The following is a 15,775-nucleotide window of genomic DNA, read 5'->3' on the forward strand; positions in this document are numbered from 1 at the left end:
AACAATAATCGACCTGGATGTTGATCATTTTTGAAGCACTTTGTATTATGCATAAATTGGGAATAAGTCGTGTCTGCAACGTACCATTATACAAGTTGGCTCCTTAAATCAGTGTTCAGCATAGAAGACTTACTGTTCCTTCTCTTCCTATCTGGTGACCTCTCGCCCAGTGGGCATTTCTAGTTGGGTAAAAACCAGAACTTGATCCCGTCTTGCTTCACCATTAACTGCGAAGTGCCTATCAAATGGCTATTAATAAACTCAATTTCTGCGTAGGTCAAATCAGGTGAAGACACCAACTCGCCAAGCCCCTTTCTCCTTTATTTTGAATTGCTTTGAAACTCAAATCACCTTATCCTTAGATAAAGAGAATTCACTCAAGAATTTCACCAGTCTCTTCTTATTGGCTGAAAAACGTATTAACACACTTTCCATCTGTCAACACTCCCCACCAGCCATGTACCGGACGAGGGTCCCTGATCGGTGCCCGTGCGTCACGTCCTGGATCTCAGCGTGACAGCGCCCTCTAGGGGGTATTTCTGGCCCAGGACGCAATTAGATACTCCTAGGTCATTTCTGGGAAGGGCTGCAGTTTTGGGGGGTAAATGAGGAACAGGCAGGGCCTGAAACATAGCAGGGCATGGAAACTGGATCCTCCCAGCCACTGCCACGCAGAAAGTCTCACTCCTGAAGTCTACAGGCTGTTAACTCCGTGTGCTTTAAAAAGAATTCCAGCCTGCAACTCCAGAGTGGTAGCTCTGGGAGGTTACTCCCTCTGGGAGTTTCAAAGGATGCTGCAAGGAGCCCTGGGGTGACTGTGAGGAGAGGGAGGGTGGAGCTGGCAAGGAGGTGGCAGGGTTGATGTAGGGAAAAGAAAGGAAGCTTGAGAAGGGAGGGCTCCCAGCTCTCCATCCTTTCATCTCCAGCAGTTGCTCCATTCTTATTCCATTTATAGACAGGGGCCGGCAGATATTTTCAGCTATAACAAGAATTCTCCATTGGAGAGTGCAGCATTGAACTGTGGAGAGGCTTTACTCCCTGGGCCGCCACTGGCACTCAGAGCCCCTCCAAGCAGAATTAACAGAGAGGACCGCCGGGTGGACACACATCAACAAGGTGCCCTATCTCCTTCACTGTCCTAGCCAGCCCCAGTCCCAAAGCCCAGCCAGCGTGATGAGTCAAGTGCAGGTTGGGTTTCAGCCCCCAGTGTCCCCTCGGCCAGCACTCTGTGCAGGCCATAAACTGCAGAGACTTAGCAGCAGCCCAGCCATGGCCTTATTTAATAAAAGTACATGTCACAAGCCACCCACCTGATAAGGCTGGTCTCCAATGCTGCCTCCCCCATGAGTGGTGGTGAGCTTGGCTGTTTCTGAGGGTGCCTCTGGGCTTGCAGCAGCCACACAGGGTCTCAGGCAATCTACGGACAGCCCGATGGGAAGGTGTCATTCTACACATGTTTTGCAGGCCTGCTCAAAACCACATGATCAGGGCTAGAGCCAGAATCTCTCAACTGTTCAGGTTCTCTGTATTTCTCTCCTACAAAATGCAATTCTCCCCTCTACAGAGTCTCATTCTCTTCATCCTAGTAACAATAAACTCTGCCCAAGTTCAGAGGCAAAGCCCCCCCTGCCCCTGCCTTGCTTGTCCAAGCTGTAGGAGATGTCACATCCCCCTGCCCCTCCCTGAGCCCAGCTGCAGAACAACTTATAAGACTCACAGTCGTATCCCTGTCATGTCCAGTAATGCCCTGCTAGGCAATTTATTTCACACTTTCGGTATTATTTGCTTATATACTTTATCAAGTCCAAGAAGGCTCTCAAGAAGCACACAGTGAAAAACAACCAGGTAACAGAATTGTTTAAAACAGACCAGGGCCCGGCCCAGTGGCTCATGCCTGTAATCAGCGCTTTGGGACTGTCACTTGAGGACAGGAATTAAAGACCAGCCTGGACTACATAGCAAGACCCTATTTCTACAAAAAATAAAATAAAATAAAACTTAGCTAGGCATGGTGGTGCGTACCTGTAGTCCCGACTACTTGGGAGGCTGAGGTGGGAGGACTACTTGAGCCTCAGGATTCGGGGCTGCAGTGAGCTGTGATCATGCTGCACTCTAACCTCGACAACACAGAGAGAAGTCTTCTCAAAAAAAAAAAATCAAAAGCTAATAAATGGAGCAAGATTCAGAAGAGGAATTTAGCAGCTGGGGCAGAAGAGGAAAGGGGAGTGCTTGGGCTCCACTTACCCAACAAAAGACCCATATCCATTGGTCACCATGGAGACACGTCCCAACTGCAAACTGTGTGAGGAGCGTCTTCATGGTACTCACAGGGGTGATGAAAGCAGAAGGTCCGAGTCAGACCCCCTCGGAGCACGGCCACTGGCATCTCATTGCTCACTTTCATGAGAAGGGGAGTGCTTCTTATGAAAGTGAGCAATGGTGTGTATGTGCTCTTTCTCAGAGAAGGTATGTTCTCTGCCCATGGTGCCCAGGCCATGGCTGCCCACCCTGTTCCTGTCCCTTTAAACCAGACAACCCACCCACAAAACATACCACATGACCTCTGTCCAGGCCTCAGGCATGCCAGACCCTCCAGCACCCTCCTTCCCCACCAGCCTTCATCTTTCCCGGAGTCCATCCAACCCAACATTCTAGCCTTCCTCTCCCGTTTCACCCTGGGGCTAAGTACAGAGCATCTCTCGATTGCTCTTGGGCACACCCACTTTCTGTTCCCCCTTCTCCAGGCACATCCCACCCACACTGGGCATTGCTTTCTCATAGGGACAGCCCAAGGGCTGTGGATGATCACATGGTAAGTGCCAAAAGTGGGGTCAGGGATCCTCAACTCATGGATGAAGCCCAGAGCAGGCCAAGGCTCACCAAAGATCGGAGCATGCTCACCTGGTCATGTCCTTCCTGCAGCTATGCCTTACCCAAGCTCCAGGTACTTGCTATGTGCCAGTGGTGCATCCCAAAGTAACCACAGTAGGAGGTAGGGGCCAAATTCTACAAGCAAGCTGGTGGGTGGTTGAGAATGGAGGCATCCCACCAGTTGGCGGCAGGGTGGGCGGGGGGTGGTTCCAGGCTGCTGGAGACGGCTGTGCTGAGACAAGGCCTTGAAGGTCACTGGACATTGGTGGAGGCAAACTGTCTCCCAGGGTGTCTAAGTGCTCCATCAATTGAGTGCAACCCCAAAAGAAGAAATGGGGTTGGATAATCAGAGGCACAGGGAGAATGCGAAGGGCTGAGGAAAGAGAGACATAGAGAATCTCCGGAAGGAGAAACAAGACCAGGTGTATTCCACATCTAAATGCAAAGGGAAGTTGGAAATGGTACCTGAATGTACACACATTCCTCGTTGGGAAGTCAGGAAGTGACTGTTAGTCTTAGTCCCGCCATGGGCATGCCTAGCAAAGATACCTGGTGCCCTCTGGGGGACTCGGCAACCCTTCTGTAAAATCAAATGATGCGCCAGGTCTGGAGTTCTTAAACTCTGTATTTCAGGGACTGAAGTTGTATCTCCAGCCTAGATTTCTCTTCTGAATTCTGTTAAAAGGTAAACTGAGGCACAATAAAATGCTAAAGAGTTTATCTGAGCAAATGGTTCAAAATCCTCCTCTGCCACCACCTGGTTCAAATCCCCATCCATCCCCTCCCGCTTGAATTATGGCAACAGCCTCCCAGCAGGTCCACCATGTCTGCCCTGCCCCGAAAGCCCAGGAGAGGGGTGACATGAACCTAACCTGACCCTCCAAGGTGGGGTCGGGCCGCTGCCTCCATGCTGGCCTGTGCTCCGCCAGCCTCCACACGGCTCCTACACCATCTCCCGCTTTTCCTGTCCTCTCAGCACTAGCCTCTCGGCTCTCCTCAAACCTGCCCAGATGCTTCAGCCTCAGGGACCTTGATACCCCGAGGCCTCCGCTCACTCCTCAGCTCCTTCAAGTCTTTGCTCAAAGGTCACCTTCTCAGGGCAGCCTCCCCAACCTCCCCATTGAAAGCTGCGTCATCCTCCCGTCTCCGGCTCCCTGTCGCCTCCCTGGACTTCTTTTTCTCCACAGCCCCTCTCGCCATCTGCCATGTACATCAAGCAGGCACTTGCTTCTTCTTTTCTCCCCCACCTGGACTGGAAGCGCCAGGAGGGCAGGATGTTTGTTTGGTTTTATTCACGGCTCGCTTCCAGTGCTTAGAAGAGTGCCGGCCACAGTGTGGCCTAGTGCATATTTATTACTAGAAGAAGCAAATGAGTGAAAACACAATGATCTTTTATAACTTTGATTTCGGGGAGCATGCATGGTAACTAACATAAGGTTGTCAACTTTTAATCTGAAAATGGAATAAAGGAAGGAAGGAGGGAAGGAGGGAAGGAGAGGAGAGAAGGGAGGGAGGGAAAATATTCTTTTCATAAAAGATACTTTAACCTCCTCAAAATGGAAAGTGCCTTCTCCCAGGATAAATAATAGTCTTTCCCAAGTAATTTGAATGGGCCAAGTCACACTAACGTATCTACCCCGCAACATTGTCCTATTTTCTTTGCTCACCATGGGTGATGAGAACTTTGGCACCAATACCCCATGCCCAACAATTCTCCAGCTCTGCGTTACTTTGGTTCTTCCTTCAAAAACGAGAGAGCTGGGCACAGTGGCTTATGCCTGTAATTCAAGAACTTTCAGAAGACAAAGCAGGAGGATCATTTGAGGCCAGGAGTTCAAGACCAGTTTGGGCAACACAGAGAGCCCTTGTTTCTACACAACTTTTTAAAAAAAATTAGCTGGTTGCAGTGGCACACACCTGTAGTCCCAGCTCCCTGGAAGGCTGAGGTAGGAGGATTGCTTGAGCTCAGGAGGCAAATGGCAAGAAAGCCCATCACTCTGGCTGGCCCCTGCTCCAGCAGACACACCTGCTAAGGTCAGAATCAGCCTTGGCACTGGGAAGGGTGGGGGCTCCAGCTCCAGAGGCAGCTCAGACCATGGGCTGCCATTCGGATCACAAGACCCTGTGTGACACCTGCCAGGGGCTCACAGACTGAACAGTTCACTCTGACTGTGCAGTAAGCAGACACTTTGCCTGGAGCTTCTTCTAATCCACCTTTCATGCAGCTGCTATGAGAAAAGTAAGAAGATCCTTTGAGCTCACCTCATTCACTCTCGTGCTGGGCTGGTAAAGCAGCGTCATCAGGCCCAGTTTAAAGATGATGAGCCCAGGGCTCAGAGAGGCTCAAGGTGACTTGGGCAAGGTTGTAGCCCAGTTTAGAAGAAGCAGAGCTGGGATTCCAACCCAGAGCACCTGGACGGCAAAGCTTGGCTTTCACCACACCTGTCCCTTCCTTAGGTGCATCAGGGATTACAGGTGCCACCACACCTGGTTATGGTGTTCGCATAAACACCAGCTGTCCTGGAGGAACAGGGCGGCAGTGCAGGGCAGGGTAAATCTGTTTACCTTGATGACCACAGCACTGGGGGGAAGTCACGCCCCATCTTCTCTCCTCTGCCTAGAGTCCTGGAGGAGGCAGGAGGCAGGGACAAAGAAGGGCGGGCCCATTACCTCCCAGAGCAAAAGCCATCTCAGACCTCCCTGTTTCTCTTCTTTCTTCTCAGCCCCTCATTCCCGTCCCTCACGTTCAACTCCTGGCCGTCTGCTCTCAAAAACAGACTCACAGACTACCTCCCTTCATCTCCCCATATCTGGACTTAACATTTCAAGTATACCCAGCCCAGCCCAGCCCAGCCCAATGTCTCCTGCTCTTTAGCATACACTTGAGCATGTTTAAATATCAGATGACAAAATTACACATGATGCATTTTATATGATCTGCATGATTGGATGTGGTTCTTAGCTGGTGATACTGAAGTTCCAGATCAAGTGTGCTTTTCCAGCCCCTACAGGGCCTGCAGGGGTGCAGAACTGACCTTGACAAGTTAAATGGCAATAATAGGGCACACCACAGTTTGCAGAGTACGTGGAGTCACATAACTCAATTGAGCTTCACAGTCACAGGCTTCACAAACTGAGGCCCTCAGGGAAGGGACCTTGCTGAAGGCCTTGCTTTAGACACTTGCCCCTACTCTAGCCCTGACCAGAGGGTTTGGCAAGGCTACTGGGACCCCCCCACACACACACAAGTGTCTGATAAGAAAGAACCTTTGGGAACAGGTTTGGATGAGGGAAGGCTATACAGTGAGATGCTTTGGCTTAATAGGTGTGTGCTAAATAGGGTGACTGTCCCAACCCGACACCTGTGACAGCAAAAGAAGGTGCCATAAATAATTACAGGACAATAGGCATAAACCTGAGTGACCCAGACGAACAAGGACTTGGGTTCCTGTGATAAGGGTCTGCCCTGGTTTGGGCAGTCTGGGAGGCTGTGCTAGGTGCTGTGGGGACACCGAATGGTGACGCCTTCACCACCCCAGGAAGTGTGACAGTTACTGGGAGCAGGAGACCAATAAATACGTACTTGGACATGAACACAACCATCTCTGTTACTTAAATGCTGTGTACAGAGCCTCATCTCCTGCACTCCAACTTTACAGAGGGAAACAAAATCTGTCTGCAGTAGAAAGATGACGATTGCAAAACAAAGAAATTTGAGGCAAGTTTACTGGAAGACTGGAGCCCCTGTCCCCAACCACTAACTAAAACGGTATGGAGATGGAGGCATTTGAACTGAGCCTTGAAGTATGAGCAGGACTGTGATCCATGCTGGGGAGAATGGATTGAAGCTTGGCGTCTGTGCCGGAGGCAGGATGTGTTCCATTGGCAGCTTGCTACAAATTCAATCGCAAACACGTAACAGCAAGGGGTTTAAACAGCCTGGCCTGGCTGCTGCCCTGTGACCACCGACTTTGCTTGTGCTCATCCTAGCTTCTTGTCACTAGGAAAAGTCACATCAGATAACTGTGGTCGGGTTTCCAGGAGGCAGGTGGTTTCCTAAGTGTAGTGGCAGAGTGTCACCTCCAGGGGGAGCTCAAGGCCTCCCCACGGTTCACCTGCAGAAGGGGTGGGGCGACCCAGGGTGCTGAGAGGAGAGAGACCAGAAGTCCTACTCCCTCGGAGGCCTGCAGTTTTCTTCTGACTCCACCCCCGCCACAGCAAACACCCCAAGGGCCAGTGCCTTCAGGCTGGCCAGAGGTGGCAGCCTCCCCAGAGCCCTTCCAGGACCAGGCAGCAGCCCACACAGGCGTTTCAGGGGGCTCAGCGTCTGGGAGAAGTGAACCCTTTCCTTGGGTTTGTCTCCACACCTGGCCAGCATCAGGGGCGTGCCCTCCAGAGGTCCCTATAGAAAGGGGCCCCAGATGACGTCGTCCAGCCTCTGTCCAGGCCTCTGATTGGTGCAGCCAAAGGAATCCAGGTGGCAAACAAAAGCTCTGGGTAAATGGGGCCCCAATTCCAACCCCCAAGTCTACATGGACTGGAGGTGACAAAATGAATGGTCACCTCCCTGGAGACCCAGCTAACACGCCTGGCTCAGCACGTCCTGGGGGTGGCACATGGACATGGTAAAAAGAAAGATAAGAGCTGAGGGTGGGTGTAGTAGCCCATCTTCACACTGCTATACAGAAATCCTGAGCCCGGATAATGTATAAAGAAAGAGGTTTAATTGGCTCACAGTTCTGCAGGCTGTAAGGGAGCATGACTGGGGAGACCTCGGGAAACTTACAATCATGGCAGAAGGCAAAGCGGAAGCCAGCACACCCTACATGGCTGGGGCAGGAAAGAGGAAGAAAATAGGGGGAGGTGCTACACACTTTTTTTTTTTTTTTTTTTTTTGAGGTAGAGTCTCTCCCTGTTGCCCAGGCTGGAATGCAATGGTATGATCTCAGCTCACTGCAACCTCCACCTCCCAGGTTCAAGCAATTCTCCTGCCTTAGCCTCATGAGTAGCTAGGATTACAGGTGCCACCACACCTGGCTAATTTTTTGTATCTTTAGTAGAGACGGGGTTTCAGCATGTCGGCTAGGCTGGTCTTGAACTCCTTCCCTTGTGATCCCCCCTCCTTGGCCTCCCAAAGTGCTGAGATTACAGGCTTGGACCACCGTGCCTGGCTGGTGCTATATACTTTTAAACAACTGGATCTCTTATGAGAACAGCAAAGGGAAAATCTGCCCCCATGATCTACTCACCTCCCACCAAGCCCCTCCTCCAACACTGGGGATTATAATTCAAAAGGAGTTTTGGGTGGGGGACACAATTCCAAACCATATCAGGGGGTGAGGTGGGGCCAGCCTTTGAGGGGCGTTGAACGCCAAGCTAAGTGTCTAGATGAATGCTGAATTCAGTTCTTCATACAGAGACAAATGCAGGATCCAGTTCCATGCGTCTTCCTGTGCAGTGCTCTCTAAGTTCACTGGGCCAGAGTAAATGGCTTCACTGTCTTGGCGCCATTGTATTTACAGCCCAGCCTGTCGCCACAGGCCATCTGTTTCCAGGTGTTGCGCTGGTGTTCATCATAGCCACTGTTTATCAAGTGTCTTGAGTAGCGTATAATTAGGTATTGCAAGCCTCATTTTATAGATGAGACAACTAAGTCTGCAGCAAATCCAAACTTGTAACTGACAATGCTGGGTGCGAGTCCAGGCCTCGTGGCCCCTGAACCTTGGCCTTCACTTTGGGTCTTTCATATTTGCCCCATGGCTGCCTGCTGTGTTTCATAGACGAGGTGCCTGGCCAAGACAAATGTCACCACATACACACACCCTAAGAAAAAAATAAAGTCCCAAATGGCCCAAGGAACAACCCTGGAGACTTGGCTTGAGGGGAACACACTGTCCTTTCATTCCCCAGCCTTTGCTCAAGCTGACCCTGCAGCCTGGAAGGCTCCACCCCAATTGGCTCTATTTATTGAAATCCTATTCCTCCTCCAACCCAGCTTCTCAGAGAGGCCTCCTCCGGCCCTGCCAGGCAGAATCACTCTCGACCTGTGCCCTGTGAATTCCGTGGCTGGCCAGCTGCAGCCCCACTCACTCCCATCTGCCTTGACCTCCTGCAGGGGAAGGAGAGTCCAGGCCTTACACCAACCCCCCCACACACACACAGCTCTGTACACACTCAGGCCCCAGACATACTTGTGGCGCAGAGACCAAGCCCAGAGTCTCTGGGAATGACCATGGCCAGCAGCACAGGTACAGCTGCCAACTTAGCAGGTGCCTGCGAGGGCTCACGCTGCCACCGGCTGCCCTTTTTCAGCCCCAGGGATGAAAACAGACCCTGGCAGCTGTGCCACTTTTTACCCTTCCCAGAAGCCAGCCAGCCCCTCCTGGGCTTCTGGTCAGGGCAGTCGCAGCTCCTGCCTCTCCCTCCCAGACCTCCCGCAGCCTCCCTCAGCATTCCTGGACTGCTATCAGTCCATCAGGGGCCTGCCTGATCTAGGTCCCAGCTCCTCTGCTTTAAAGCCCCGACTCTGGGCCCAGCCATCCCTAACCTCCAAGGGCTAGTCCCAGACCCAGTCCCCAGCAGCAACTCCCAGTGACACTCCCAGTATCACGGCTCTGCAGCCACCCTTCAGCAAGTAGCTCAGATGCCTCCAGGTGCAGCAGCAGCCTGAGCCAAGGCCAACGCCACCAGGTCCTTCAGACCCAGAGCCTTCCAAGGAGCCAGCTCTGCAGTGTCAGAGGAAGCAGGCCAGACTCCCCCAGCCCCGATCACCCTTTTGAGCCATAGAGGCCTGCCTCCCCAAAGCAAAATGCCACAGGCACCAGTCAGAGAGCTGGGGCAGGAGTGGGGGAAACCCAGACCACAGTAGATCAGCAAGGAGCCTGTGGAGGATTTTAGCCTGGGGTTTGGTATCTTGTCCATCTGTCAACAAGTGGACGGACAGAATAGCAAACACATGGGAAGGTTGTGGGGTTGGAGGACCTATGAAATGCAAGGGGACACGTGGCGGGGTTGACGTCCTTTATGCAACTTCATTACAAAAAGCCTTCAGTGAAGGAAGCACCATCTCTGTTTACAAAGTTTCCAGGCTTTTTATTTAAACTTTCCTGTATATGCTAGATACTCTACAATGAACATACTTCTATTATCAGAAAAATAATTAATATTCAATAAGATATAAGCAGAAAACAGACACGATATCAAATCAGTATCAGATCCAAACTTCCACATCTGTAGGGAGGTGCAGGAGAGCAGAACGGTTGGGCTGGGCCCCAAGAGGCCTGGGTTCCTGTCCCTCTTCCCCCACTCCCCTCCCAAAGTGCAATTCGAAAGTCCCAACTTCATAGCCTCAGTTTTCTCAGCTGTCAAACGGGAATAGCAGTGCCGTGCTCCTCACTGCCGGGGCTGTGCGAGAGAGATGCCACGATAATGACACCTGCGTCTCAGGCTGGCAAGAGAGTCAGTCCCATGGGGCATGTGGCGATGTTCCCCAGGAGCCCAGCCTGCCCACTTGGGAGATGTGAGTGCCATTCCCAGTCAGCACTGGGTGAATGTAAGAGACATTCCAGCAATGGAAACAAGACAAAGCCATCGTCCTCCCTGACTAACCACAAAAATGGTCCACTTAATCAGAGTGTGGGTGCCATTCGCCTGCCCTGGGCTCCCAAGAAGAGGTCCTGCTCCTGTCCCCAGCATGTAGAGGGGTGTTGTGGACCAGCCTGATGTCTGTCTCCTGCAAACATCCGGTCCACTCAGGAAATACTTGCCCAAAGGCCAAGCTGCAAAACAGTGCAGAGGTGGGAGCAGGATCCACGCCTCCTTCTCCCTAGACGGCCTCACTGCATTCCAGCCTGAGCACCAGCCCCGGAAAGGCCTCTTGTCCCTGTAGGAAGGTGCTGCCCTGAGGATGGAGCTGACTCAAGTAACAGGTGACAGGTGCTTGGGGTCCAGCAGCAGGAGGTTGGCCTGTCTCACCGCCCTGTCCCCCTAGGATGTAGAAAGCTGGGGCTCCCTGCCCCCAAGCACCCTGAGCCCTCCCTCAGCGCCATCTCAGCCTCTGCTGCCAAGGACCACAGCAGGTGTCTCCAACGCACCATTCGGAGCACTGGTTTGACACATTATCCTCACTGCAGCCTGGCCTCTGGAAGAAACAGCAAAGCCCTTGAATTCTAGCCCAGGACCTAGCCCAGGACTCACTGCCACTTAGGGTTGTTTGAACACTCCACTCCTGCTTCGGGCTTTTTTGTGAAAATAACAACAACAAAGCCTTCGCCTTTAGGACGAGAGCTGGAAAGGGCAGTAGGGACAGCCGCTGGCTTTGGGGTCCACAAGAGCCCCACGGCACGCACAGCATATTATTGGAGACGCCGCTGGTTAAATGACCACATTGGAGTGGTTCCTTCAACCTTCCATGCCTCTCTTCCCTGCCTGCACACAAACTGGACAGACAAGGGCATTCCAGCACAGTGCCTGATGGGCTAGAGGCACTCACAAAGTGCCAAGGTCCGCTTTTGAAGATAAAGCAATCACTATGTCTTTTCCATCCAAGGCAAAGAAAAAGACTTTAATTCTTGAATAAGTTCTAAATCCTCCTATATAAATGCAGCCTCCTGAATAGGAGCCTGTGAGGAGCAAGCTGGGTCAGTCACTTATCTGGAGAAGTGTGAACACACAAACCCATCCAGAACAAGGCCCTCGGGGCTCAAATGTTCCCCAGGTCCGGTCAGTATGCGGGCACCTGGGGATGGAGGAGGGAGATCAGGGGCTGTGTTTGCAGATGGCCACATGGCCAGTTCTTACCCATGACCAAGCCGAGTCTGGGGAGCTCTTGTCCTGCGAGATCTCCCAGCTGGAGCTGCGAATGCTGTCCTGTTCCCCCATGGCCCTCCCTGTGGGGTGCTGGCAGCCTCCTCACCCGGCATCAGGAGAGAAATGTCCCCCAGATGATACCGGCTCTGAAGCTGGGAGGCTGGGCTGGGCGACACTGGAGCCTGGGTGGCTGTGCTTCCCTTTGCACCAGTCCCAGGAGCCCCAGCCAAGTCACAAGGCTCAGCAAAAGAGCAGAGTGTTGAATTGCAAATCCTCTCCTACCTGGGACCAGCTGACCAACAACACCCAGGATGCAAAGCTTCCAGAAGATGCCAGTTACTGTCAACTTTGTGAAGGGGAAACTAGAGGGGCCTGACCCCTGGTGGCCAGCTGCGGGCACAGTGGACCCCCGCCCTCCCCACTCCAGCTCATCAGAGGCAGTAGGACTCCGCGACTGAATAACTTCCCCAAGGCCACACAGTTCCCAGATGCTTTTCTCCTGCGCAACTTGTTTTCAGATTTGTCCTCTTCATCCTGGGACACTCTGTCTCCAGAGGGGATTGGTGGGAGGTGTGGAGGGAGAGACCACCTCCCGTGCTCAGCACTGGAAACGGTGCTTTCTAGACAATAATCCCTACCACTGCCTCTCTTGAGAGCTTCCGGAGGCCTCTCCATTCCTCTCCACCGCCTTGGCACCCTGCAGAGCGTCAGGAGAGCCGGGTCCAGCGCGGTGCTGCGCTCCCCACCCGGCCCTGAGCACTGCACGCCACTCTGGACCCACTTTCCCAGTGAGCCCCAAGGCCACCTGCAGGCACTCAGCCCCATCCATCATCATGACAGCTCTCCAGGCGAACACCTCTGCCTATCAGGTCATGTGTAAATGTTGAAGATGCATGCCAGTCTCAGATGGATGCATGCCTGTAATCCCAGCATTTTGGGAGGCTGAGGAGGATGGATTGCTTGAGCTCAGGAGTTTGAGACCAGCCTGGGCAACATGACAAAACCCCATCACTATCAAAAACACAAGAAATTAGCCAGGTGTGGTCATGCATGCCTGTGGTCCCAGCCACTAGGGTGGCTGAGATGGGAGGATGGCTTCAGCCTCGGAGGTAGAAGTTACAGCAAGCCAAAATCACACCACTGTAGGCCAACCTGGGTGCCGAGTGAGACCTCATCTCAAAAAGCAGAAGAAGATCTGTGATCAAATATAATTTCACAGCACCCCTGTAAGGTTATGAACAGAAAACAGAAGATTACAGAACTGGCCTTGGGTCCCAAAGCTGGGAGGTGGCAGAGCAGGGCCAGGCTGACTTCAGAGGCGGGACTCTTCATCTAAACCTAATCCTTGCATGAGCCTTGGATTCTGTCCAGAGTGGTGATGGGGCTGGGCTCAGGTGACCTGCACAGGGTGAAAGGGAGGGCACATGACTAGGGCAGTTTCTTGGCAAGGTGGGGGCAGAGGGCACACTTGGAGAGAGGGAACAGAGGCCGCTATCTGGTTCAGCAGCAACTGAAGGAGAGGCCTTTGCAGTTTCACTGAGAGAGAAACAGTGTGAGCTGGGAGCACAGCAGGGCCAGGGAAGGGGCATTAGAATACTGTCATGCGAGCCTGTCTACATTCTAAGCATCCAGTAAAGGGAGTGGACAATGAGGACTGCCTGGGTTTCCCTTCCTGGCCAAGTGAGCCTCACTGAGCCTCAGCTTCCTTCTCTGGGAGCTGATACTGCCTAACCTTGAGGACCACTGTGAGATTAGAGATGATACGTGTGAGAAAAGTACTTGACACAGAGAAGGGGCTCTCACCCTTTCCCTGGAAGGCAAAGGAAGGAGAACTCACTATGGGTGGAGAGATCAGGGAAGACTTCATGGAGAAGGGGGCATTTGGCCTGGGTCTTGAAGAGGACAAGTCTGAAAACAAGGAGAGCAGGAGAAAAGCATCCCAGGAGGAGTCACACCAGGAGCTAAGGGTTAAAAGTGAGGAAATGCTGCTGAGTGCTCTTGGAGGTTTGTAGATGACTCCCAGAGGCAGCCTGGTTGCCAGGGGACGGGGGGCGGGGGGGGTCCTGTGGATTCTTGACAGCCCCAGGGATTCAGGGAAATGTTTCAGAGGACGTTCAGCAGGGTCCTGGTCATGGAAGGAGAGCCAACAGGAGGATAGCTGGAGGCATAAGTCAGGCTCCCTGAGTGGACTTCTTCGGGTGCTGGTCCTCCTCCTGTCCCTGCAGACTGCAATGCCGCGATGGCCTCCTGAGCTCTCCAGTGCTCCTCTGTGGTCCCATGAGTGCTGCTCCCTAATTCTCCCTCTTCCCCCAAGGCAGGCTGTCTCTGCTGTTTTCATCACAGCTCCTCTTCCTCATTCCCTTCAGAGGGCACCCCTGCCCGGACAAAATCCATCTGGGATTGTGGTGGGAATGAAACGGAAAAATAAATAAAAGGTAGCTGGCTTCTTCTGTCTAATACAGCAGGCATCCTGTAATGGCTGACTTCATGGCCTGAAGGCCAGTGCTTCCCCAGCATGGTGGATCTAGCAGGAACATAGTGTACTCGATCCAGGCCTCTGCCATCCCAGGTCACTGTGCCATGACCCGGCCATGGGGACACTGATGCTCCCCACTGATGCTTCCTCACTGCAGGAGAGCTCAGAGATCGCTAGGGAAAGACCAGCACAGAGCTGATGCCCCCCACGCCCATGATCCAGAATAGCTCTGAGTGCCCCAAAATGTCCTTAAGTGTAAGGCAGAAAATAACAGCCCTTAAGACACTTCTACTGGGCTGGGGCACCGGGACTCCTACTATTTTTAATTCATCCAGTCGAGATATTTTAAGAACCTCATGACCAACGAGTGATAAGATGGTGAGAAATTATGACTGGTCATGTTCAGCATTTGGACAGGATCTGGTAGAAGCAGATCACATGGGCAAGAAAGAGTTGCTCTGAACATAGGCACGGCGGAGTCATCGCATTGATTAGGAAGGTGCAGTCCGAGGGGAGCCTCCCCTACAAACCCAGCCAGGGAAGTGGCCACAGCTGGCTGTGTCTTGGCCTCGGTCCTCAGAGCTCCAGTCCCAAGGCACATTTCACGGTCATGGCACAGTGACCTTGGATGGCAGAGGCCTGGATTGAGTACACTATGCCCCTGGTAGATCCACCATGCTGGAGAAGCACCGGCCTCACACCCCTGATGGAGGAGACAGGTGGTCAGAGTGACACGTGTCTCACTGCCGTGTCAGACTGCTGAAAGCTTCACTGGTCTACATAGTGAGCCAAGAAATGGGGCCGTGATTGTCAGAGGAGCTCCCAGCCCACGCCAGAGCCCACCAGAAGCTTGGCATGCTGGTTGAATCCCACATTCCAGATCAGACAGGCCTGGGATCCCCATCTGACTCTGCCCCGTAGAAGCTGTTCTGACTTAGAGCAATTCACTCAACCTCTGAGAACCTTCACTTCTTTGCCTGGGATAAACAAGGATAAAAAGAACATCTCTGGCCGGGCACGGTGGCTCAAGCCTGTAATCCCAGCACTAGGGAGGCCAAGGCGGGTGGATCACGAGGTCAGGATATTGAGACCATCCTCGTCAACATGGTGAAAGCCCGTCTCTACTAAAGATACAAAAAATTAGCTGGGCGTGGTGGTGCGTGCCTGTAATCCCAGCTACTCAGGAGGCTGGGGCAGGAGAATTGCCTGAACCCAGGAGGCAGAGGTTGTGGTGAGCCGAGATCGTGCCATTGCACTCCAGCCTGGGTAACAAGAGCGAAACTCCATCTCAAAAAAAAAAAAAGAGTGTCTCCCAAAGGAAGGTAGTTGTGGGGATACCTGAGGCCATGCATGGAAGTCACAGGCAACATCTGGCGCATGTTAAAACCTCAGTGAGTGACAGCAGCTATTCAACCCCACAGTCACTCTGGGGAGGCACAGACAGACCCACTCTACAGACAGAGACATCAAGCCTCTGCTTTATCTGGGGCAGCCATCAGCTATAGACCCTCCAACTTTTCCTCCAATAGAGCTCCCCAATCCTCCATTGCTCCTCGAGTGACCTCTGCCAGGACCAAGCTGAATGTCCCTGAAGCATTTCTCTGGAAACCCCAGCTGTCA

General features: G+C 52.7%; 1 protein-coding gene across 24 annotated transcripts in view; it reads right to left on the reverse strand.

Moving 5' to 3' along the window:
• LPIN1 (lipin 1) overlaps positions 1–11,855 on the reverse strand; it is a 160,451-nt gene extending 148,596 nt beyond the window's left edge. For all 24 annotated transcript variants that reach the window (XM_078348477.1, XM_008981120.5, XM_078348459.1 and 21 more), the window contains exon 1: positions 11,671–11,855. In XM_078348477.1, the coding sequence (XP_078204603.1) occupies positions 11,671–11,751 (81 nt within the window). In that variant the 5' untranslated portion in view covers positions 11,752–11,855. The remainder of the gene's footprint in view (positions 1–11,670) is intronic.
• Between the last annotated feature and the right edge of the window lie 3,920 nt (positions 11,856–15,775).

The sequence above is a fragment of the Callithrix jacchus genome, chromosome 14, assembly GCF_049354715.1.
Source record: "Callithrix jacchus isolate 240 chromosome 14, calJac240_pri, whole genome shotgun sequence".
Taxonomy (NCBI): Eukaryota; Metazoa; Chordata; class Mammalia; order Primates; family Cebidae; genus Callithrix; species Callithrix jacchus.